The 25,880-nt window shown below is 37.2% G+C and overlaps 1 protein-coding gene across 1 annotated transcript in view; it reads left to right on the top strand.

Annotated features, from left to right (window-relative positions):
• Positions 1-25,880, top strand: part of ABCB27 (transporter associated with antigen processing protein 2) — a 142,459-nt gene that overhangs the window by 62,375 nt on the left and 54,204 nt on the right. The window contains exon 8 of the mRNA XM_089807477.1: positions 102-220. Coding sequence (XP_089663603.1) covers positions 102-220 — 119 coding nt within the window. The remainder of the gene's footprint in view (positions 1-101; positions 221-25,880) is intronic.

Genomic DNA, 25,880 nt, shown 5'->3' with positions numbered 1-25,880 from the left:
TTTTATATTTAGAGTTGGTATGGATTAATAGCATTTCATTTTACAATGATAAAATACAACTTATGCCACATATTGTAGTTCCTGACTATTGTCTGTTGCAGTATTGGCGTTGGCTGTAGTACCTGTAATGTCGGTTGCTGTACGTAAGTTTGGACGATATGTTCGAGAACTGTCTCACAAGACTCAAGCTGCAGCTGCAGTGGCTGCATCAATTGCAGAGGTTTCCTTCTTTTCTTTCATTCTCACTTTTTTCCCTCTTTTACACATACAACCAAAACAAAATATCTATTTGTTGTAACTTATGTCAGGCTATTTTGCACCAAATTGAATCTTTTACATTACAATCCCAAAGCCATTTGCAAGTCGCACTCTTTTCTTTGTTTCTATTGATAAATATAATAAGGTTTAAATTAGTTGTCTGTCAGCTATATTGATTCCCAGCTTATAATTTGTGTACACTTACATTTTGAAGAAAAAAGAGCCTTGGATAAAAAAGCATGAACTAATGATAATAATGGAAGAATATTTTTTTTTGAGAGCAAGATGTGCCTTTGTTTTGGTTCTTTCTTTTGCCTTTTTAAATTTGGTGTTGGTTGTATGTGCAAAGATCCCTTTTGGTTCTATAGAAACCCACCATGCTTCAGTTGTGATGCGCGATAAACTCCCTATTCTAAATGCTGGAAATGGGTATCTAAGATAACTCTACTAAATTGAGGGATATCTATGAAATAAGAAGTAAAACTAATTTGGTGCAAAGAAAACGAGTCATTATCTTAGGAAATTATATAACACTTAACTCTATTAAACCATAAACAGAAGGTAATTAGAAAGAAGTGTGTACTTATTGCATCTTTCTTGAAGAGATGGTTGTGGTGGCACTAGTTGAAGTGTGCTCTCATGAATTTGGTAATCATACATCACTAATGTTATTTTGGGGACCTAGCAAGAATAGCTAGTTTCTAGGAGAAATGGGATGATCAAATTAAGCTTTATGAGAACACATGGAGGATGTTGCATGTTCAATTGTCTAAGAATGGATTGATTTGCTAGCTTTGGTTTAAACTCAACTAGAGAAGGTTTCATGTCACAACTTGAGCAAGATAGAGCTTACTGCAATATGCATGCTCTTCAAAATGCAAATTGTGTACAATAATGAAAACCCTTAACTACTTTTGTGGTCGAATCCACTAAGATCCTGTTGTTGTATTGCAGGGGGGAATAACTATCATAGGACTTATCTAAAACATGAATCAACTAAACTAAATGAGTACCTAACTACTTTTTTTCTTTGAAACATCTTAAACCAAACAAGCACTTGTTTCATTTATTCCTTCTATGGGTAATGCCATTGTACAATGTGTAATTCAGAGAGTGATGCTAAAGTGAGTTTGAGATCCAAAATGAAGGCCAAACGAGTGTTTTATGGAAGGGATGTCTGATTCCATTGCCAAGATTTTGCTGAAATTTTAGCTTGTATAATAGGAACTTCCACACAAGCTCAATGAGAACACATTGTAAAGTTTAAATAATTTGAGTGACTAAAGATAAAGTCTTTTATTTAGCTAAATAAGTACTTTGAAGGAATAAGAAATAGATTTTGTGGTGTAATTGTTTGTGTATGCATCGACATTTGGCATTTGGAGTTTTGAAGTTCTCATTATTATGTGCTTTATGCAATGTTATATAGCATTAGGACAAAATCACTAGGTATGCAAAATTTCTTCATGGTTTTTGAGCTCAAGGTTTAAAAACCAAAAGGGAAAATTTGTTTGGAATTTGCATAGGACGGTTTTGTGGAGAAATTGTGTGGCAAGATAGAGGGAGAAATCACAAATTTTCTAGTGAAAATTGCCCAAAGCTTTTCTATTACAAATCCTTTTCCTTTTTCTTGAATTCACAAGGATTTCATAATCAAATCATGGGCAGATAGAGGTGAATTTTTTTGGGTACTTTGTAGGGTAAATGTGGGTCTTTTTAGGCGTAGATGGTGATTTGTAATATCCTCGTTAATAAATAAAAATAAAATAATTTGTATCTGGGGTCCCGATTGATTTATGTATATCTTGGGCCCATCTTTAATTTTCCGATAGTGTAGCTATTTGTCGTGTCATGTCTTAGCACATTCTTTCTCCCTTGGGAGTTTTTCTCTAACGGGGTATATGTGTTCATCGTGTTCATTGTTGGAGCTATGTGACTTGATTTATTTTATTGTATCTATGAATTCTGTGGGATTTTGCTATTGTTTGCCATTTTAGAAGTGAAAGATCTTCCCTTCTTGGCTATCACAGTTTTGTTGGGATTCAAACCTCACCCTATCTCATTTCTGTATTATTTTGCTTGGATTTGGCGAGTCTAAGTACCATCTATAAACATTCTTGTTCCTTTTTTTGGCATATATCTTTTGCAAATATTCTCGGGTAAGTAAAATGTATTATGAATTTTTTGAGTAGTTTATTTATTTTTAGATCTTGGAGTTTGCTTGTGAAGATTTTTTTTTTCCATTGCCATTAGCAAGCCTCGGGATTGAGGATAGATTAGATGGTGCATTAAGCTGTTGCCTTGGAAACTTAGGGTGACTTTGTTGTTGGAGGAAAATAATCTTTGGGACATTGTATTAGTGGAGGTGTCTCTGCCTATAGAGCTATAGTAGCTAGTATCTCAGAAGAAAGAGGTGAGAGCCAAGTGGATGGTCATGGATGTAGTGAAGGAACACTTGTGTTGAAAAAGAAAACGACGAAGATAATTGATGCTTTTGTCAATATTTTCCAAAGTGAAAATATAAATAGGAAAACGATATTGAGAAACAAAGTCAGATCCTTAGAGATGTCTAAATCAAATATTGTCACCAAATACTTGATGAAGATCATATGACTTCTTGATCAATTTGTTGTATTTGGGCAACATGTTGAAAATGTAGAGCTTGCTAACTTTGCCTGGAATAGGTTCTCATTTTCATGGTGAACACTTGTGCCTTGGAGAACCTTCTATTGAGTGATTGTGGGATGAGTCTGTCTAGGGGAAAGTTTAATGAAGTTAAAAGCTAACAAGAAGGGTGTTATTGAGAATTTAGCCCTCTATGGACAAATGAAGGAAATAAAGGAAAGGGAGCAAAAAAGGATAAGGGAAAGGATGTGGAAGGGTCCTCATAGTTAGGGAAGAAGGACTTGAGTCATATCAAGCGCTTCAGTTGTCTTAAGTTCAATCATTATGCATCAAGGTGTCCATACAAGAAGAACCAAGGCATCCGACAATAGGAGGAAGTGGCGTCCTTTGGAGGAATTTAATTGAATGAATTTGTTGCTAAGTTTGAGAAAGATTTCTCAATTTAGTCTTCTACGTTTTTTAGGAATGCTTGGTATATGGACAATGGGGATTCTAGGCATACTATATGAACCCAAGGGTATTTAACCAACTTGAAGGAGCATACTGTTGTGTTTTAGAAAAAACACACTCCATTGCAAATGGGGACTCTCTCTCTCTCACACACACACACTTAGTGGCTTAGTGTATAGCTTAGTTTGTCATAGGTGTTTGTTTTTTTTGCTTAGCTTGGTAGTATTTCATTTTCTAGCTTGGGTCTTGTCCTTGAGGAGTGAGCAAATCATCTACCCGAGTCTTGGATCCATGAGCAAAGGTCATAAGTTGGAAATTGAAGGCATAATTACAAGGGGTTTTATAAGTGGGAAATGAGGTACAGAAGGTGTCAAATGTCATCAAAGTTGCAAAACAGTGTTCAAATTTGGTTTTATAAGTGGGAAATGAGTTACAGAAGGTGTCAAATGTCATCAAAGTTGCAAAACAGTGTCCAAATCTTTTCAAATTTGAATCAAGGTTTTGGATGTGAAATTGGAAAAAATGCTTAATGCAAATCCTAAACTCAAGTTGCTAGGTGAAGATCATGTGCAAATTCACATCAGATAGGATGAATTTATACAAAGGAATTAACTTACGAATTGCAGATTCAAATGTTCAAATCAGAAAAAACAGAGAGAAAATCAGGTATTAGTGAAGTCCAAGGAAAAAGGAAAGAGTCAGAAACAACATGCAAAATAAGTTTAATTCCAGTGCAAGCCAGAGCTAACAAGAGCAAATCAAGAGACTGATCCACAATCCAGAAGATGAAAATGAGAAGGGAGGTACAATAAAAAAATCAGTACCTTGATCCATGTAAAGGGAGGAAGCAAACGTGTGATGAAGAGTCAACAATCAGAGTGATGGCAATTTTGAGTTGTTCGTACTCAAATTTAGACAACTTCCTCACTTTACTGAACCATTTCCAGAACTGTAAATGTTAATATCTAGAAGAGATTTCAAGGTTGAAAATGTGAAGGATTTTATGCCTAATGAAGTGGGAAATGTGAGTCAATTCCAGAATTTATTTATTCCATAACTGTTTCCTAGGAAGAAATTAAGACGAATGTATTTTAGGTTCTTAAAGGTAGATGTAACTTTATATCATTTTCTCTTGCTTCTCATTCCAAATTCAATATTAATAATTTCATTTTGATTTGTAATTCTAGGCATTTTATGTCTTGCAAGTAAATTAATGATTAGGGAATGAAAAAATTCCTTGATAAGAGAAAGAAACCCCAAGATAAAGGTGAAAATATGGCTCAACATAGAAATTATGCTTGAAAATCCTTGACAACATGGAAATTTCGCTTAAGAATCCTTAGAAATGTCAAATTTCCACCCAATTAAAAGTGCATTTCTACCTAAAATGTGAAAATCCGACCTTAGGCAAGTTACCATTTCCACCTAAAATGTGAAATTGTCTTGCACTAGTATTTACACTTAAATCTAAAAATCGCATCCAAGGAAAACATGAGCATTTCTAAGGCAAAATTTGAAATGCAAGTTTGAATTGAAGAAATGAATTTTAAATGTAAACATAAGGCTAGTTCATCCCTATTTAATCAAATAGGTTGCACTTGTTCATCAGGCAACTTTAGTGCCTATAAAAGTGAGACAAGGAAAGCCATTTTTATATCAATTCAAATCAGCGCAAAGAAGAGGTGCAAATTCACACTAGGTAGCATGTATTCATACAAGGAAGTCAAGTTTCAAAGCACAAGAAGGACCAAATCAGATTCAAGCAAGGTGTTCAAGAGAGGATAGAATACTTGGTAGTTTATTCTATATTGAGAAGTGTCACAAAACATGCGTCAACACATCTCTAGAGTTTAGGTTGGACTTAGTAATGATGCTAAGTATCTAGTAGCGGAAGTTTGTACAATTCCTTTTCTAATATGTTTAGGTAGCCTCTTTGGAGTCTGATGAAGTGTTAATTGTTCTCTGGAAGAATTTGTTTTTGGTTTTGGTTATGGAGGATAAGGGATTTTTTTGTAGAAATCAAGGATTAGCAAGTTTTTAATCGGGTCAAAGGAATCTAGCTCAGTTAGAACGTAAGTTATAGGGGTTAGACAAGGCAATCTACATTCTTTATCAAGTGAGCAGTTTCAAACTTTAATTCATAACAGTTAGAAATTGTGGTAGTTACTGCATAAGAGGATATAGTATTTACATTACAAAACATTTTCTATTCTAAGGGAGATGATCATAGGACTTCTAAAGTTGGTAATGAAGTCTGGTAAGTAGAGGGTGCACACTTGACAAGCATGTCAAGGCTGCTTCCTCAGTAGCAAGCATAGGTCTAAGTAGATCTAAGTGCATTTCGATGTTTCTGGACTAATTTTGGTAAGATCAATTATCGGAAGTGCATACTATGCTTCCTTAATTGACAAATTCTTGTCTAGTATGTGACCAAGGATGACGTCTTTGGCAAGTTTCAAAAGGTTGATCTAGTTGAAAATTAGGTAGTGAAGAGGGTTAGGGTCTTAAAATTGGACAGTGGGGAATAGTACACCTTAAAGGAGTTAAAAGGTTTCTATTGGAAAACATGGATAAATGGGGAGTTTGAATGTCACCTTTCCACGATTATCAAGAAAGAATCCTCTTCCCTCTAGTAACACAGACTGGAAGTCAAATTCAATGTCGTACGAGTATGGCAAGAAATAGTGTTCATACAGTGCAAGGGAGGAATGACGTACGATGGCAATGAGGGAGTGTCCCTACGATATACAACAAGTAGTGTCTGTGCACCAAGCGGGGGAAATAGGATCAATATCTACAACCATGGGTAATGAAGGTCGATACCTATTTCCAGCTCAACCTGATGCTAGAAGAGGAAGCAATTAAATTCTTGATACTCCATCTTGAGGGAGTGGTGCACGAATGGTGGCATCACGACATGGTTACTCTCGGACATGTCCAACACTTATGCCAAGTTTACGCAAAGATTGATAGATTGGTTCGATGGCAAAGATTCAAGACTAAATTTTAAAGAAATGACACAGCTTAGGCAAACCGGGTCGGTAGACAACTACATCATGAAGTTTTAGAGACTCCATACTGGTTACAAACATATCAGAGGGACGACGAACCATGCTAGTCATGGATGACTTTATAGAACTGCTAAAAGGATGGGTAAAGGGTTTCAATCCTATCACCCTCTAAGAAGTTATCAAGAAGGCTCAAAGCATGGCATTATCATCAGCTTCATCTTCACAATGTTACTCACATCAAACCATTGTTGGTTCCTAACGAAAAGGACAATAAACCCCCTCTAAAGAAGCCTACGTTGGATGAAGCCACTAGACAGGAAATCAGGAGGAGAAAATATGTTTCAACTATAAGGAGTTAAGGGGGGCACAAATGTCTAGGGAAAGGAAAAGTATGCTACGTTGAGGTCATTTGGATGTTGAGGAAGAAATAAAGGATTCAACAATGGAAGGGGATAACAAATAGGAGGTTATCTTAAATCGTATGAAGAGGATAGCCGTACTCATACGATGTGGGGGTACCATTGCTCTTGCAGGCAGCTTGAGGTGCATGGTTTTTAGGGTACAGGGAACCGTCTAGGGACAAAGTGTCAGTGTAATCCTAGACAATGGAGCCACTCTAGATTTGATAAACTCATCACTTGTAAAGCGAAGGGGTTGATTGATAGAAGCACATGCGGGTTTCCAAGTCAAGGTGGTCGGAGGAACACTTTTACCATGCAAACACCTAATTTCCCAAGTGAGTATTACCATGGGCAACCACATGGTGACAAAGGACTTTTCTATAGTGAATTTTGATGACATGGAGGTTATTCTTGGCATCCAGTGGATGGAAACTTTGAATGATTACAGACCGAGCTTCAAGCGGATGGACTTCACTTTTGTAGTTGATGGAAAGAAGGTGGTCCTCAAGGGGATGGCGAATGAGGGTCCGAAGGAGGTCTCAGCCTGTTGGATGGAGGCCATTTGCATGCATGACTATGTTGCATGGGCTGCACATTGCTTCATTTTGACAAAACCAATACAAGGGCAACAAGCATACTATCAAGATGATGAGCTTCAGGTCATTTTGGATAAACATGCCTGGTATACCTCCCCATCAAGGATTTGAGCATACTATCAAATTGGAAGTTGCTGCCAAGCTAGTCATCACCACACCATACCACCATCCCAAGAAGTTTAAGGATGAGATTGAAAAAACAATTATGGAATTGCTTGACAAGGGATGGATCTGTCCAAGTTCTAGCCCCTTTGCATCATTAATGGTGCTAGTGAAAAAGGACGAGACGTTATGCATGTGTGTGGAGTACTGTGTGTTGAGCAGGAAGATTATAAAAATAGATACCCTATTCCCAGGATTGAGGAATTGCTTGATGAGTTTGTATGGTTTATTTTTCTAAAATAGATCTTCGTTTCGGATATCATCATATTCGCATGCGAGAGCAAGATGTGGAGAAATTGGCTTTTCAGTGTCACTACGGACACTATGAGTTCTTGGTCATGCCATTTGGGTTAACAAATGCACCAGCTAAATTTCAGTTCTACATGAATCACATCTTCAACAAACAATTGTGTGAGTCCCTATTGGTATTTTTTTGATGACATCCTTATTATAGTAAAACATAGGAAGAGCATTTGAGGCATGTGGATGAAGTCCTCAGGATCATGGAAGCCCAATCATTGTTCACCAAGTGGTCTAATTGTGAATCCGGAATGACAAAAATATTATACCTAGGACATCATTAAATATGGACTACAGGTTCACCAAGAAAAGAGTTGGGCTATTCTTGATTGGCCTTTGCCAAAAGCTCTTAGAGTTGCAAGGATTCTTCGGACTGTGCAGTTACTACAAGAGGTTTGTAATAGGATTCTCTTAGCTCAAGACACCTTTGACAAATCTAATGAAGAAAGGTGCTTTTCAGTGGAGTGAAAGGGTGCACCACACCTTCGATAAACTGAAGGAAGCAATGAGTACTTGTTTGATTCTTGCACTACTAAAGTTTACTCAACCCTTCATCTTAGAGTGTGACACCTTTGGGGAGGGCATTGGCACTGTATTGATGTAGGATCGACACCTAATAGCCTTTGAGAGTTAGAAGCTCACTCAGGAAAAATGATTGTACTATATCTATGATAAGGAAATGTTGGCCATCATGCACTCCTTGACCAAGTTTTGACAATATGCCAAGTTTATTGTCTGTACCAATCACAACAGTTTGAGATACTTCCTAGAATAGAAGGATCTAAATGAGAGACAACATAAATGGGTAAGTAAGATACACGCCTTCGGCTTTGATATGGAATATGTTTAAGGAAAGAAAAATATTGCAGAAGATGCATTGTCAAGAAAATCGGCCATCTATTCATTATCACAGATTTCAACTGATTGGAAGACATACTTATTAGTGGAATACAACAAAAACACTTTTGCATGTAAGCTAATGGATGGCGAAATTCAGGTTGACCAATAGAAGGTAGTTGATGACATCATTTACTACAAGAACATGATATACTTGATATTTGAATCCATAGTGAAACAAAAAATCTTGAAGGAAATGCATGCCTCATCGTTGGTTGGACACCTGAGATTTCTCAAATCCTACAGACAGATCAGGGAGACATTCTCATGGAAAGGACTCAAGAATGATGTGATACAGTATATGTGGGAATTTTCGACATGTCAATAAAACAAATCTGGAAACATTACTAGCGGGCTTGTTACAACCCTTGTTGATATGTAAGAAAAAGTGGGATAACATTTCCATGGACTTAATCACCAAACTTTTGAAGATAAATGGAAGGGATTGCATTTTCGTGGTAGTTGATAGGCTGATGAAGTACACATACTTCTTTGCCATTCCCATCGAGTTCCAGGTTGCACAAGTAGTAGACTTATTCTTCAAAGAGATTTTCCTCATGTATGGGTTGCCCCAAAACATAGTCAACGACAAGGACAGTTAATTTTTTCAGCATCTTCTGCACAAAACAAGTTAGGTTGGCAATGGGGATTGAGTTGTTTCCAAGTACCATCTATCACCCCCAGACCAATGGGGAAACAAAAATTGTGAACAAGTGGTTAGAGGGGTGCCTCGAAAACTATGTGGGAGCACAACAATGGGTATGGGTCAAATGGTTGCATCTTGGGGAATTATGCTACAACACCACTTATCACATGTCGATTGAGATGATGCTTTTCAAGCACTGTATAGATATGAACCCCCTTCATTTGTGGACATGGTTTCGGGTGACAACTGTGCACTTAGGGCAAAGGATTGGCTACAGGGAGGACAAGACATTTTGAGGTTCTTGAAGGAAAATCTGTTGAGGGCACAAAACCATCAAAAGGTATATGTCGACAATCATCAAACTGAAAGAAGTTTTGAGGTGGCGATTTGGTATATTTTTGACACAATCCGCATAGGCAATCATTGTTGAAGGTAGGAGGAAAAGAAAAGTTGAGGACGCATTTCTACAGTCCTTATTGTGTAATCCACCGCATAGGAAACTATGAAATTGCACCCTTAGGAAGACTTGGTACACTGGAAGCATTTGTCGCTCAACATTGCTGCTTGGGTTGCCCATGAACTTGAGTTGCCAGAGGGAAGTTGCATCCACAATGTCTTCCACATATCCTACTTGAAGAAAGCAGTGGGACAAAACATCATTTTATCGGCTGACTTTCCATCTCTTAACAAAGGGAAACTAGTATTAGAACCTATCCAAAATCCTTGACGTATGAGATAGGAAGCTACAAAATCGCACCATCTAGGAATATTTGGTACATTGGAATCGTTTGCTGCTCAACGCTACCGCTTGGGAAGGTGAATAAGTTCATCAACATTCGACATTGTGTTTGCTTGAGGGCATGCAAATTTTGGAATGGGAGGACTGTAATGTCCCTTTCATAAAATAAACAAGATTTTAAAGCTTTGTTTATGGGACCGATTGATTTAGTGTATCTTGGCCCCATTTCTAATTTTAATTATTTCATAGGTGTTTATTGTGTCTTGTGTTGGCACTTGGGTTCTTCCTCGACAAGTTATATATGTTTGTCGTGTTGTTTTGTTTAGGCATGAAACTTGATTTATTATTTTGTATTGCAAATTTCTATTGGAATTTTGTGTGCGCTATTTTGGAAGTAAAAGACCTTCCCTATTGGGCTTGTGGCAGCCAGTGGGACTCCCAACCTACCCTAGTCTGCATATGGAGCAAGTTTGGCAGCCAGTGGGACTCCCAACCTACCCTATTCTGCATATGGAGCAAGTTTGAGGAGTAGCTTTGTTTGTGAATATTATTTGTAACAATTGGCGAATTTCAATGTTTGACATCTATCTTTGTTTGGCAAATACCTTGTGCAATTGGTGTTCTAGTATTATCTTAACTGACATTTGTCGTTTGTAATCCACTCATACCTAAATAGCATGATCGATCCAACAACTTGACTTACAAGTCTTGTAACATTTTGAAGTACGACACATACAAACACATATGATATCCATCCTACACATTGTACATTTGTTACTTATCACCTTATAGATCAATGGTGACATATCTCTACTGTATGGCCACTAGTAAGTTTGTCCAACATACATTGTTTCCTCTGCTTGGCGCACAAACACTACTTATTGTACATTGTATTACCACTCCCTCATTGCCACCATACGACATTCCACCCTTGTATTGTACAAACACTATTTCTTGCCATACCCGTACGACATTGAATTCGACTCTCAGCCTATGTTAAGATGAGTCGTTCTTTAGAATTGCAAAGGAGGGACATTATGCGTAACTAGTACGATGTGTAATCTGACCATATAGTATGTGTAGGTTGGATGCAGTATGCATTTGTATGTGTCGCACTCCAAAATGTTACAAGACTTGTAAGTTGGGCAGTCAAATCAATCGTGCTATTTAGGTATGAGTGAATTACCAATGACACATGCCACTTAATATTAGAACGCTAATTGTACAAGGTATTTGCCAAACAAAGATAGACAAACAACATTGACGTTCGCCAATTGTTACAAATTATATTCGTAGACAAAGATAGTGCTCAGACTTGCCAAGCCCAAGCAAAGTAATCCATATGCAGACTAGGGTAGGCTAGGAGTCCCACCAAAACTGCTATGGGCCAATAGAGAAGGTCTTTGACTTCCAAAATGGTGTACACAGAATTCCAACAGAAATTCGCAATACAAAATAATAAATCAAGTTGCATGCCTAAACAAAACAACCCGACAAACATATATACCCTATCGAGGTAGAAGCTAAGTGCCGACACAAGACACAATAAACACTTATGAATTAATTAAAATTATAAATGGGTTCGAGATACACTAAATCAATTGGTCCCATACACAATTTCAATATCTTATTTATTTTATGATAGGGATGTTACAGGAGTTCTCAATTCCATATAATTCACAATAGAGTGGGGTTGCAAAGTGGAAGAATTGATACTTAATAGGGGCTTCTGAGGACATACATCGTAACCTGGACTTGTCAATGTTTCTTTGGGAAAATGCATGCCTTATAATAGTGTATTCATAGGATTTGGAGGACAATGCATTGAAAGAGGCTCTCTTTTTTGTATCTTTGATTGTTTAGCTTATTTTCATATGCTTGTAAAGGACTAAGTTGGAACCTTGCAGTGGGAAGGATCTATTTGTGGGTTGGGGAAGTTAGTAGTTAGGAAGGATATTAAGCTTGAGGAAGGCTTTGCATCAGAGAAAAATCATGAAGAAGAATCACTCCTTATATTCCACTCTAACTCTCTGGAACTCAAAATTGAGATTAGGACTTCCATTTTCTCTTTTGTATTCTTTTTCTCTTCATTCATCTACTCAAATTATTGCAAACAACACTTTGACCTCCTTTTCAATCTTTTGACTAGCTTTTGTACATAACATCTTGGTGAGGGACCCATGAAAGGTTATATTTGAGGTAATTTACACATCTTCTCATATTCTTTGTGCAGTGGTCACAATAATCACTCCTTGCATTGGACCTTCTATCCCATGTTTCTAGCAAAGGGTCCATAGAGTTGCCATTAGGTTTTTTTGCAAAACCCATTTTTTTTGCAAAAGGGAGACAACAAAAAAACCACTTATAATCTAGTTATCAGCCTAAAGTTTTTTTTTGAATTGGGCACAAATCATTTAATCCATTGGTCTTGTTTCTTAATAATGTAGGTTCTCTTGATGAAATTTTGTAATAGTTCTGCTCGTTTACACTGTTAAATTGTAGCTTCTGTCGGATTGAACTGACTTAGAGTTAATCTTTTCTATGGTTATTGTTAATCATTAATTATACATATATATATAGTATGCTATATATATTATATATAATATATTGTATGCTATATATTATATATAATATAGATATGCTATGTTTTAATTAATGATTAATTAATATATATAACCATAGAGACATGTCTCTTCACAAGACATGCCTCTTGAAGATATATTTATATATCTCGGAAATCTGCAATTGAAACACATAGAATTACAACAATGTTATTACATTTGTAGAGATCATAAATTTAACATGGTATCAGAGCGCCAGGTTGCAAATGTAGAAAAGGAGAAAATCACAAAAATTATTAACATTTTTCGATAGTTATTCCAGAGGACATTGTATTGTATGGTTTAAAGTCTGCCTACATGCTCGAAAATTTTAGAACATAAATGACATCAATAGCGAAGAAAGTCCACAGGCAAAGGGATCATTGTGACCTTCCCATATATGGAGTGCTATGAGAGAATATATAACATAAGGAGGACAATGTTTCAAATTTTGGAGAAAGAACTCTGAAACAAGTCCCACCTGGATGTGATGATGGTAGAGATTGCACGGGGTCCATATTTTCTCTCTCATAGTAAATTGATACACAGAACGCACAATTTTGAGATCTACTTAGGAGCAACCAATTTTGGAATCGAATGAGAAATTTAGTGATTTTTTATAGTCATATTAAACAATCTCTGAGTTTGATTCCAAGCAATGTTGATTGCGCTAAATTCTTTGCAAAAATTCAAACTGCAGTAATAGTTCTCGTGCTTTCTAGAGAATTGAAGAGGGTGGATCTGGCAAAGGTATTTTTTTGGTCGCCTACTACAAAGACGTGCTAATAAATATGGAACCCACCATTAAATATTTCTAGAGATCTTGGCCACCGAGTTAAGAAAAAAATGTTGCACAGGGTTTACGAACATTTATCGAGTTGCAACGTTGGAGGTAGTTGAGAAAGATGTGAATTGACGTAGCTGGATGCTTCACCTCCTTTCTCTCCTCCCTTTGCCTCACTCTTTCCCAGGTGTATCAAAAAATTGAATGGGCCTTAATATGCCGGACTTGCTTAAATCACTGAGTGTGGACGATTTTATATATAGGAGTACGAAGAAGAGTGTGGAAAAAGAAGGGACTAACAATCAGTTATGTATTCCGCTAATGATAAGTAAATATTTAGAAAGATGAGATTGAGTCATCATCCAGGTCAGCGCCCAAGACTTTGAAACTTGACATTGTTGTCAGCTCAGTCGGTCACGAATATATAGGTCAATTACAATAGCACAAACCCTACCTAAGCTAGGTGTATAGGATAAATTACAAATGAATATATTGAGGGGGAATTTATAATCAATATATGTGATTACTTTAGAGGTACAGAGGCAAAGTTCATGTGAGGTAAGTTTTTTTTTGAATTTATTTCATTTACATGAATTTATGTTATTTTATTTATAGAGATCTAGTTATGCTATATTCAAAAACATAAGAGAGATAAAATGAAATAAATGAATATAAGAGATTGGAAAATTGACATTAATGACAATAGATTAATGTATTTATTTAAATTAGGCATTGATCTATATTATTGAGTATTTTATTAATCTATTTCTTACTTTAATATGTACTATAAGAGATATCTGCCTTGATTTTTTTCCTCTGAGAATGTTCTTGCAGAAAGAGAGGAGGTTAATATTTCACTCAACATTGAAAGAGAGGGAGAAGATAGAGAATATGATTCAGTCAATCTTTAGTGATCTCGATCATATTGATTCAAAGGGAGTAAATCGTGTTGTGATAGAATCTTCAATGATCGATAAATTATAACAGTTGAGAGAACTGTAATTTCATGCAACTATGTGATTTAATGGGTCTACCCCTTGTGGACAAGTTTGTGTTCGCTTATACTAGTAAGCTTAAGGTTTGGAGTGTCTATGGATGAAAATAGCAAGTTGTAACTTAGAAAGAAGTATTCAAATTTGATGTGATGTGAAAGTGTTCAAAGATATACGAGTGGTAACTTTACATTGTGGGGGGAATAATAGGCAATGTTTCATTCCCACTTGAACCATCCTTAGAAAATGAGATTTTCCATGACCCTCGTGGGCTGATAAGTATTATATTTTTTACATTTATCTATTCATTTATTTTGTAGGATATTCTTACAGGAAAAGAAGGTTGGTACTTCAAATATGCTACCAAATATTGTGCATGCTAAAACTTATGATAGTAGCTCCAAAGAGCTTGATGATCAAGATGGATCAAGTCAGGCACTTAAAGAAAATATCTTTGATGATTATGAGCATGTGGGAATCCTACATTGAGGGGAGGTGAATGATTATCTCAACCAATGTTGCATTCCCCATTGGAGGCATTCTTCGATTTAATGCATATGGATCTTCCTATGGATCAAGGATAAGTATTTATTATTCTTAAGTATACATTTATTTATTTTAGTGTCTCTCTCTTATTTGTATTTCTATGAAATATTTTCTCTTGATCTTTTTTTATTATCTAAAGATGATCTTGTAGGAAAAGTAGGATGGTACATTAGGCATATTGTGCAGACTCAATATTATGAAGTAGCTCCAAAGAAGTTGTGATCTAGAATTCATTAGTCTTATGATGATAAAGATAGATAAGTGAGGATCTTGAAGCAAATATCCATGATGATCGAGGTTTTGAGTATTCTTCTTTATTAAGAGGGAGTCTGACACTTAGGCAACATTGGAGCTTGGATTATTTATAATTAGAGGGAGTCTAGAAATACATGGGTGTGACTTCATGATTTTGATGGGCCTACACCTTGTGAACATCATAAGAAAATGAAAAGATCCTTAAATAACTTGCATGATCATACTCTAGATACTGAGCATGTAAAATTGTTCGATGATATAAGAGTTGGAATTTCACATTGTGGGGGGTAAACTTAATAAACAATGTTCAAATTCCCACTTGAAACCATCTTTAGAGAGGAGATTTAATGATTTGACATTTATGAAAAAATAAGTAATTCTTACTCTTGAGTATTATAGTTATCTACTTGCTATAGTCTCTCTCTTTCTCGGTTATAAACTTATACGTACTATAAGAGTTAAATTGCTTGATCTTTTCCTTTATATCTACAGATGTTCTTGCAGAAAAGGAAAGTTGGTATGTTTGCTACCAAGATTATTATGCAGGCTCTGGAAGTGAACATCCTTTATGATTAAGATTATGAAGACGAAATCTGACATTGCTTTAGATTAAGAGGGAGCAAATAAGAACATGATTCTGTCAAATTTTTTATTCAGAGGAGTAGATCATATCACTTTAGAGGTAAACTTGACATGATTAATGTTTGTTGTTTCTTATGCACTTATTGACTAACATCATATGGTTGATTATATGCATACAGTGATAAATCTACTCTTGTAGAAAATTCTCCATGACTTAATGTCATGTGACCTTGTGATACTGGTGCATTTATCACAAGGATGAGTTATATTAGTACAGATGAGGAAAGTGCTGATATTTTTACCAGGCCTCTTGCAAAGTTGAAATTGTGTACTTCAGAGGTAAAATTGATGACTTTGTTGTAAATGCATTTATTAAACTATATATTCATGAATATAAAATTATTTTTGCTTGCAAGCTTGTATTGTGAAAAGTGACGACTTTTCTTGGTGAAAGGTGACGACCTTTCGTGTGTTCTGATCCTATTATAAAGTGACTGTTGGTGTAAATAAGTATTTACTTATTACACTTACTTAAGTTTACTTAGGTTTATGCATTATTTAATTATTTTGCATTATTTTATTATTATTTATTTGTGAGACACTTAGGAGTTTGCACACCTTTTGAGTTGTCATGTAGACAACACAGGAGTACGCAACTCTATTTAAGCACATGGTGTCTACAACACTGTTTTGCGTGTCACACTCTTGTAGGCTTATCCTCACATCATCGCACATACTTTCGTGTTTAATGGAGCATAACCCATATCTGGTGGACATGTGCTTGGTTGTATGACTTATCATGATGCTGATTACGAGACATTCTAGATGTATCTCAGAGGCCTTTATATACAGGTACTCCTAGTGTACTTTTACATTGAACATTGCATGACATTGCATTAATAATGACATATTGAATACATTGTCATTCTGATCATACTCTCTCTCTCTTTGGTTTACTGTGTGCTTGTGTTTGAGTTCTTAGTTTCTCGGTGAATTTTGCCCTTAGGCAAATTCTTACATGGTATCAGAGCAACTTGGAGACTTTCTCATCACATAGCCGTTTCGAGACCATGCTTGCTTCATCACCTCAGCCTGAATCCGGAGTACTACAAAAATTGGGAGCGTCTAGAGCCAGATTTGACCTCGCCATTGCGTCCGGAATGCTGAATCGGTGAAAATCGACTATAAACTTGGCTACTTTGGCCCAAAGTTGACCGTGAGGCAATTTTTTTTTGCAAATCAGAACCCGGAGGCCCCGATTTGCAGTATGGATATGGCCTTTTTTTGCAGATTTAATTAATTTAATTTAGATCTGCATTTATTTTATTTTCTGTGCATTTTTTTTAGCAGACCCGGGCAGTGACACCTCGGATCTGCCATGTGGAGGAATTTATTGATTGGTCGTAGGGCATTTTATTAAATTCGTGGGCATTTTATGAAATCGGGCATCGCACTGCTAAATATGGTGAGTGCCCTTTTTACTCAAGGGAACAGCTTCTAAATTTTCGACAACAAATTTGGCCGGCCACTTCCACGCCCTCAACAACCGGCGAGATCGACATTACCGGTGCACTTCACAATCCGACGACCTCTTTGCCTACAGTTTGGCGGGCTTCTCTTTTTATAAAGCGCACAACGCTTAATCCCATTGCATGTGGGATATTTCCCACAGACCACCGGCGGAATCTACCGAATATACCAGCGGACAAACATCTTTCCGACCGCTGCATTTGGTCACTCCTCCCGCCCGCGTGGTACTTGGTACCCAGTCTGTAGAAAAGCCACGCGGACCAGTGAAAGACTGCCACGTAGGCCATCCAAACACGTCACCTGCCAACTGTGCAGTGACACCTAACTGCCTGGCATTGCCACGTCAGCCATGTGGACAGCTAGTATTTTAGCCACGTCAGCAGTACGGATATTGCCACATGTACTTTCCGTACAGTATGGACCAGCAGCTCAGCTTGCCACGTCACCCTAGGGCGCAAAATTTTTGCTGATGTCAGCTTTCCCGTAAGTTAAAATTGACGGCCGTTTGACCGTCATTTCCAGGCGTTATACAACTGCAGTGACGGCCATTTGACCGTCAAATTTAGATTCGCTGTTTCTCTTCCAGACCCCTCTCTAGATTGCTTTTCAGTTTGGTAGCCTGACTTTGCGAGCCCATAACTTAGACATCCGGACTCCGATTCAGGTGCAGTTTTTTTTGAAATCAGGTAGAATTTCCTGAATTTTCCAGTGGTGGTGTTGTTTTTTGGTTTTGGTAAACAGATTTTGCAGAAATTGCGTGTTTTGGCGACTGTACTTGCATAATCCTGCGTTTTGCAATTGCAGAAGCTCCGTACGGGCACATTTGTTCACTTTTTCAGGTTCTGTTTTTTTTGGAAGTGCGTATTTTTTCATCTACTTTCCAGATCTGAAGTCAGATTCTAGGGTTGTGTGGACCAAATTCTCACTTTCAGAATTAGACCTTCTTTGGCATTGTAAAGCTTTGGTTCTTTTTCAAAATTGTTGTAAATCTGAGCTATAGTGCTTAAGTGATAGATTTCAGCCTCATAAGGCAGTTGTAAAAACAAAATCAGAAAGTCCACTTTGTTCATTTTGACAAGTGGCCCATTGTAAACGCACTACTTATAAAATGCCAACAACATCTTTTTTGGGGGGGTCTTTTGATTGAGTGAAAAGGGGGGGTGTGTACTGTGTTTCTTGTGTCTCTCTATTTTGTGCTTTTTTCATTTCTGCATCATGGGTTTTAAATGTCCTCCTTTAACTTCACGCAACTATTCTACATGGAAAGATATTGCATGGAGTAGATTAATGGAAAAAGGATATAGTCTGTATGTTGATGGTACAATTACCAATCCTACTGATGCTAAAGAACTCATTGATTGGCCAAGACAAGACCAACAAGCTTTAGGTGTTATTAGGAGTTGTGTACAAGGGGATCTTCTCTTCCACATTAAATTTTTTTCAGAATCTAAAGAAGCTTGGGATAAACTTGAATAGTTGTATGGTAAAGTGGATGAAGAAAAGGGATTTTAGATTGAAGATGATCTACTTCTCTTAGATCTTAAGAATTATGACACAATTCAAGATTACATCATCAAAGTCAATGAGTATAGGGCACTCCTTAAAGATTGTGGAAATCCCATGAAGGATGACAGGTTGATTCATCACATCCTGAAGAAGCTACCTTCTGAGTACGCCAACTTTGTTTCGAGTTTCAATACTCACAGGTTGACCATGGGATCTGCTTACCAAAAGCCTTCTTTTGATGGATTTGCAAACATGTTGATTGTTGAACAATCTCACTTGGTGGATTTTGGACTTCTCAAGTCATCAAAGACCAAAGCCTTGGTGGCTAGTAATGATCAGAAATCTAGTCAAGGGGGGAAAAGCAACAACAACAAGAAGCAGTGGAAGCAGAAAACGCAATCTGAGACACAACAATCCTCCTCTCAACAAGGCGGTTCTTCTTCAAACAAGAAATGAAGTAATGAAAAGAAGGACAAACTCTTTTGTGCATACTGCAAAAGCCAAATCATGACGAGCATCATTGCAAGACAAAAAGAATCGATGAGTTAGAAAATCTACTCAAGAAGAACAAGATTCAAGTGCCAGCTACTTCCAAGGATTCTACTCCAACCTCTTCAAAGGGTAAAGGTCAAGCACTTATGGCAAACTCAAATTTTTCTTCGGAATGGATACTTGACTCAGGTGCCTCTTACCACATGGGTTCTTCAAAGCAAGACTTTTCTTCATTGAAGCAGTCAAAGGTACCACACATCTTCGTGGGAGATGATACTAAGATGGAAGTTGAAGGGAAAGGACATGTAGAAATGGAATTCAAAGATGTTCTCTACGTTCCAAATCTTAGCTCCAATCTCCTATCAGTTTAACAAATCACTCACCTTGGAGATGGTCATAAGGTTGAGTTCCTTCCAGATTCTGTGATGGTGCGAAGTTTTAAAGACGATTCATTGGTAGCAGTTGGGAAAGTCAATGATGACAAGAGGTTATACTCCTTCTCCCACTTTGTGCCTAAGAGTCCTTCTCAAGCCTTGTTAACTCACTCTACTTCAAACATCAACTTATGGTATGAGCGGTTTGGTCATCTTGACTTCCGCTCTCTTCAGCAACTTTGTTCAAAACACATGGTAAAAGGTCTACCCAACATCAACTTTTCTAAGGGAGAGTGTTCATCTTGTTCAGTGGATATGACTCTCAAGGAGAAGTATGATAAAGGGACGTCTTCTCGTGCTCTAGTTGTTCTTCTGCTAGTTCACATGGTATTAGCAGGTCCCTTTGCAGTGACTTTAGTCAGCTAAGGCCGCTACATACTCACATTTGTTGATGACTTTTCAAGATTCACTTGGGTCTTCTTCCTTCATCATAAGAATGAATTGGTTCATAAGCTTCAAGACTTCAAGACTCATGTTGAACACAAGTCAAGGAAAACCATCAAGGTACTAAGGGTGGACAATGAGAACAAATATGTTGACAGAAGACTTAAGAACTTTTGCAGAATTGAGGGGATTGATCTTCAGAACTCACCAACATTTAGTCCGCACAAGACAGATGTTGCAGCTATGAGATTAGGACTCTCAAGACCATGGCAAGTTGCATGATAAAGGCCAAGTCTCTTGGTCCTACACTTGAAGTTGAAGCCATTAGTAGTGCTACTCACATACTTAATAGGTCTCCTCATGCAGCCTTAGATGGCAAGACTCCTTTTGAGGCATGGTGTGGCAGAAAACCAGTTGTGAGGCACCTTAGAGTCTTCGGTTGTCCAGCATGGGCTAACCTTTCTTCCAGGAGTTGCAAGGCACCGGCATCAAGGCCTTGTACTTTCATTGGGTATGAAGAGAATGTGAAGGCTTATAGACTTATGGATCTAGAGACTCATGAGTTTTTTGTGGAGAAGGATGTTCACTTTGAGGAAAGTTATCCTAGCTTATCCTCTACTCCTCTCCGCACATCATACACAATGGAAACTGATAGTGACACCAGCGATAGTGCTTCAACAGGTTCAGACACGTCGGGTTCTATCGACAGTTGCAGTGAGAGGTCACATCAGTGCACTCCACATGCTTATATTGCCATAGTGAAAGGTCCAACACAGCATGGTACATCTCGTCTTCCAGCTCTAGCTTCAGTTGACTTGGGAGACAGACTTGAGGACTTACATCTTCTCATTGATGATGATTCTTCTCCAATTGTTGCGAGGGCTCACTCTAACCCTCATGTCCATTCTCTACATGATCAATCTTTACTGGTTGGCATGATTGTGGATCCTTATGAACAACAATTAGTGGAGGTCTCTTTGTCAGTAGAAGAGACAGATGGTTCGGTGGAACAGGTTCAACATACATCCTTGACAGATCTGCATTCATTCTTTTCAGCACAGTTGGAAGGGGTGAACATCAGCATCAGTACAGGGATACTTGAGCACGTTTGAGGGCCACCATACATCTTCAGGAGTGTACCTTTGGCTTTGTTTCTTCCTAAGGGGAGGAACACCATTTTGCATTCTTGGACCAGCTTCTTCATCGGAGTAGCTTTCACTTGTTGGCATTCTTCTTTTGGGGGGGGGAGCCTATTCTGTCTCTCTTCCTTCTCTTATTCTCTTATGTATATACTGGATGTATGTTGTAATGGGGGGGTCTTGATTACTCCATCCATTGATGCATCCCTACTTATCTCTCTTTTTGGGGGAGGGTTTTTCCCATGAGGTTTTCCCTCTTTCCTCGCTTTATGGGAGATTTGCATATCATAATGTACATGGGTACCTAATATGGCCTAGTAGCTGGGACCCATTATGCCTCTTCATCCTAGTTTCGTAAGCTTAAGGGCATTCCCCTAAGTTGCACTTAGGGGGGGGTGTTGGTGTAAATAAGTATTTACTTATTACACTTACTTAAGTTTACTTAGGTTTATGCATTATTTAATTATTTTGCATTATTTTATTATTTTTTATTTGTGAGACATTTAGGAGTTTGCACACCTTTTGAGTTGTCATGTAGACAACATAGGAGTACGCAACTCTATTTAAGCACATGGTGTCTACAACACTGTTTTGCGTGTCACACTCTTGTAGGCTTCTCCTCACATCATCGCACATACTTTCGTGCTTAATGGAGGATAACCCATATCTGGTGGACATGTGCTTGGTTGTATGACTTATCATGATGTTGATTACGAGACATTCTAGATGTATCTCAGAGGCCTTTATATACAGGCACTCCTAGTGTATTTTTACATTGAACATTGCATGACATTGCATTAATAATGACATATTGAATACATTGTCATTTTGATCATACTCTCTCTCTCTTTGGTCTACTGTGTGCTTGTGTTTGAGTTCTTAGTTCCTGGGTGAATTTTGCCCTTAGGCAAATTCTTACAGTGACGACTTTATTTTAGCTGATCTGTTTTCAAACAATGGTTGAATTTGGTGTTATCTTTCAGGCCGGATTTTGCCGAACACATTGATAACCTCCATGGGTCTTTTGGGCGATAGCTAGACACCATGAAAACCCATTGTTTTGAAAGTTTGGGTTATCTTTGTTCTTTGGGCCGGATTTTGCCGGACACATTGATAACCTTCATGAGTTTTTTTGGGCGATAGCCGAACACCATGAAAACCCATTGTTTTGAAAGTTTGGGTTATCTTTGTTCTTTGGGCCGGATTTTGCCGGACACATTGATAACCTTCATGGGTCTTTTGGGCGATAGCCGGACACCATGAAAATCCATTATGTTTTCTCTCTCTCTCTCTCTCTCTCACAGTTTAAAACATAATGATGATTACACCTTATTGTGTAAGTTAAACTTATTTCAATTTTCCCTTTGCTTAAGAGGGAGTGTTGAGGATTCTAGCCTCTTAGTGCGTTGAAGTAAATTCCATATGTTAATTTACATATGTGTGTTGATGAATTTATATTGATATGCCATTTTAGGGATATCATGGTGAAATGATATCTCCTTATACTCAAGAACATAGTATGTTATATATCAATCTTCCTAAATAAAGAGGGAGTTTTGACATAGCTTCGATTGTATCTAAGTCATAGCTATGATAGAAAACAATTGATATACATAGCATTGCTAGAATTAGATATTGTTGGCATGTTTGTTCTGACACATTTTGTGAAGCGATGCCTACTATAAAAAGATCTCATCTATGATATAGACTTCTTGTTGAGACTTATATTATCAATGGATAATGTATCTCGTGTAATATATATATTAAGGTCTTTAATATGACATTCTAATATTATTGTGATAATGTATTCTATTACAATCCTCTTGAGCTAAGAGGGAGTGTTAAATTGTAGCTTCTATCGGATTGAACTGACTTAGAGTTAATCCTTTCGATGGTTATTGTTAATCATTAATTATACATACTCTAATAGATCTATATATATATATATATATATATATATATATTTTATGCTATATATATTATATATAATATATTGTATGCTATATATTATATATAATATATTTCTATATAATATAGATATGCTATAATTAATAATGTTTTAATTAATGATTAATTAATATATATAACCATAGAGACATGTCTCTTCACAAGACATGCCTGTTGAAGATATATTTATATATTTTGGAAATCTGCAATTGAAACACATAGAATTACAACAATGTTATTACATTTGCAGAGATCATAAATTTAACATACATTGTAACAATGTTGGAGAATATTTTGGTTTTTGTTAGTTTTTTTCAACCTTTTTGCCTTTTTGGGTTTATTGAATATATAAGTTTTTTTGTATTTGCAGAATATATATAAGATGCTTTATGAATAACATGAAATGCAACAATTGATAATGGTTGCCAACTTAGAATTTCAATTGCAATTTAAATGGAGGCAATTAATACTCAAGATAGTCAATGAATTAATGGAACTTGGATGTGTCAAGGCGTTGGATATTTATTGCAGCAAAACCTTGGAAATTCCCATGCCAACTCTAAATATGGCAGCCAATGGTATATACGTTGCCAACGAACACATTGTTGTGGTTGTAACCTTGTAGGAAACCCAAATGCAGCTTTGTTAGGGAAAATGCTGCTCCTCACAAGCCCCGTGATACTTCTCAGAACTGGCCGCCTAAGGGGATATTCTCTTGTAGACTAAAATGCCTAATGCCTAATTTCAACTTACAGTTGCCTTCAAAGCAACAGTTTTTTTGGACAAAATGAAGGCAAGACAATGATGTGCCAACCAGTAGCGATTAGCAACAGATAATATAAACCAATGGTGTGCCAAATCAAATTGACAAACCAATAATGCAGGAATAATCTTCAGAATCAGAGCACAGTTCACTATATTTTTCAATAGCTCAAAGTGCAATAGGATGGAGGAATCAGTTCTCTCAAATCCCAATGTTGAAACCATTCAAGAAAATTTCAAATTCATGAAAAAGCAAAGGCAATAGGAATGGGTCGATTTCCAACAGAAGGCCTCTTCACAATAACAAAATGAATTGTATCTTATTCCTCACACTTTCAAATTAGAACAATGTAACCACAATGTTATTCATTAAGATAAAGTTTATAAATAACTTACAATATGAACTCCATTAATATACCCAATAAATCACTAAAAAAGCCAATCACCAGGCGCCTCAATTGCACTGCTAAAAGTACTAACCGGGCCAGAACTAACTTACTATAAATAGCAAGTTGCCCGATTGAGACCCTCATAACACATAGTCAGCTCACAAGGGTCGTGATAATGAACTGACATCACCAAGCACTGGAACTTGCTAAACTGGGGACATTACAGTCCTCCCTCCCCAAGATTGCTTGTCCCCAAGCAATTGCAGTCTGGGGTGTTGAAGTATATCCTCAAGCTCCCAAGTTGCATCCTCATCTAGAAGACCTTGCCACTTCACCAAAAACTCTTTGATGATTTGTCAATGCAAATGTCTCTCCCTAGTATACGGATAGCCTTAGGGATCAACTCTAACCTCCCCTATCATTTAGTGAGGGTAAAGTAGAAGATGGGACAATGTCTGCCCAACGCCTTCTTGAGGTGCGATACATGAAACACATTATGAACTCTGTTGCCCACTAGCAAATCTAGCTTATAGGCTACCTCATCCACACATCTAATCACATAGAAGGGACCGTAATTGCCGAGCTTGAACTTCTCAGCTCCACTCTTCCTAATGGAAGATTGCCTATAAGGTTGTAGTATCAAATAGACCATATCTCTCTCTTGAAGAGAACAAGCAACCCTCCTCTGATCAGCATACTGCTTTTGCTGATTTTGAGCTCTTTAAATATTGTCTGTTAGTGTCCTCATAACATCCTTATAGTCCTGTAGAAAATCACTTGACTTGAATACCCTATTGTCATTGAATAGAAAATCCATAAAGCTCGAGGATCATACTCGTAAAAAGCTCTAAATGGGGACATCTGAATAGACATGTTGTGAGTGGAATTATAACAGTATTTACATAGGTATATCCACTTCACCCAAGTCCTCTACTTTGCCCATACATAATTCCATAGATAGCTCTCCACCCATTTATTAAGAATCTTAGTTTGACCATTAGTCTGAGGGTGGTAATTGGTGCTCAGAGTTAACAATGTCCCACATAGTTTGAACAACTCTTGCTAGAAGCGACTCATCTCGGTCACTTACAATAATTCAGGTTAAACCATGCAGCTTGAACACCTCCCAGAAAAACAACTTTGCAATCCGTGTAGTCGTAAAAGTGGTGGTGACGCGAATGAAGTGTGCATATTTGGTGAGGTTATCCACCACCACATAGATGCAATCTTTGTCTTGGTCTTTTGGCAAGCCCAAAATAAAATCCATGGATATACATTCCCACTTTTGGTGAGGAATGGGAAGTGGCCGTAGCAATTTGGCTGTATACATATGCTCTTGTTTGTTCTGTTGACAAACACAACACCCTCTAACATATTGTTGCACATTTCACTTGAGGCCCTATTAAGTGAACTTATCCCAAATTTGACTGTAGGTCTTAGAGAACTCGGGATG

Source organism: Cupressus sempervirens, chromosome 10, assembly GCF_028749045.1.
Source record: "Cupressus sempervirens isolate cs-2001-9-10 chromosome 10, ASM2874904v1, whole genome shotgun sequence".
Lineage (NCBI taxonomy): Eukaryota > Viridiplantae > Streptophyta > Pinopsida > Cupressales > Cupressaceae > Cupressus > Cupressus sempervirens.
This window is presented reverse-complemented; position numbering and strand designations above follow the sequence as displayed.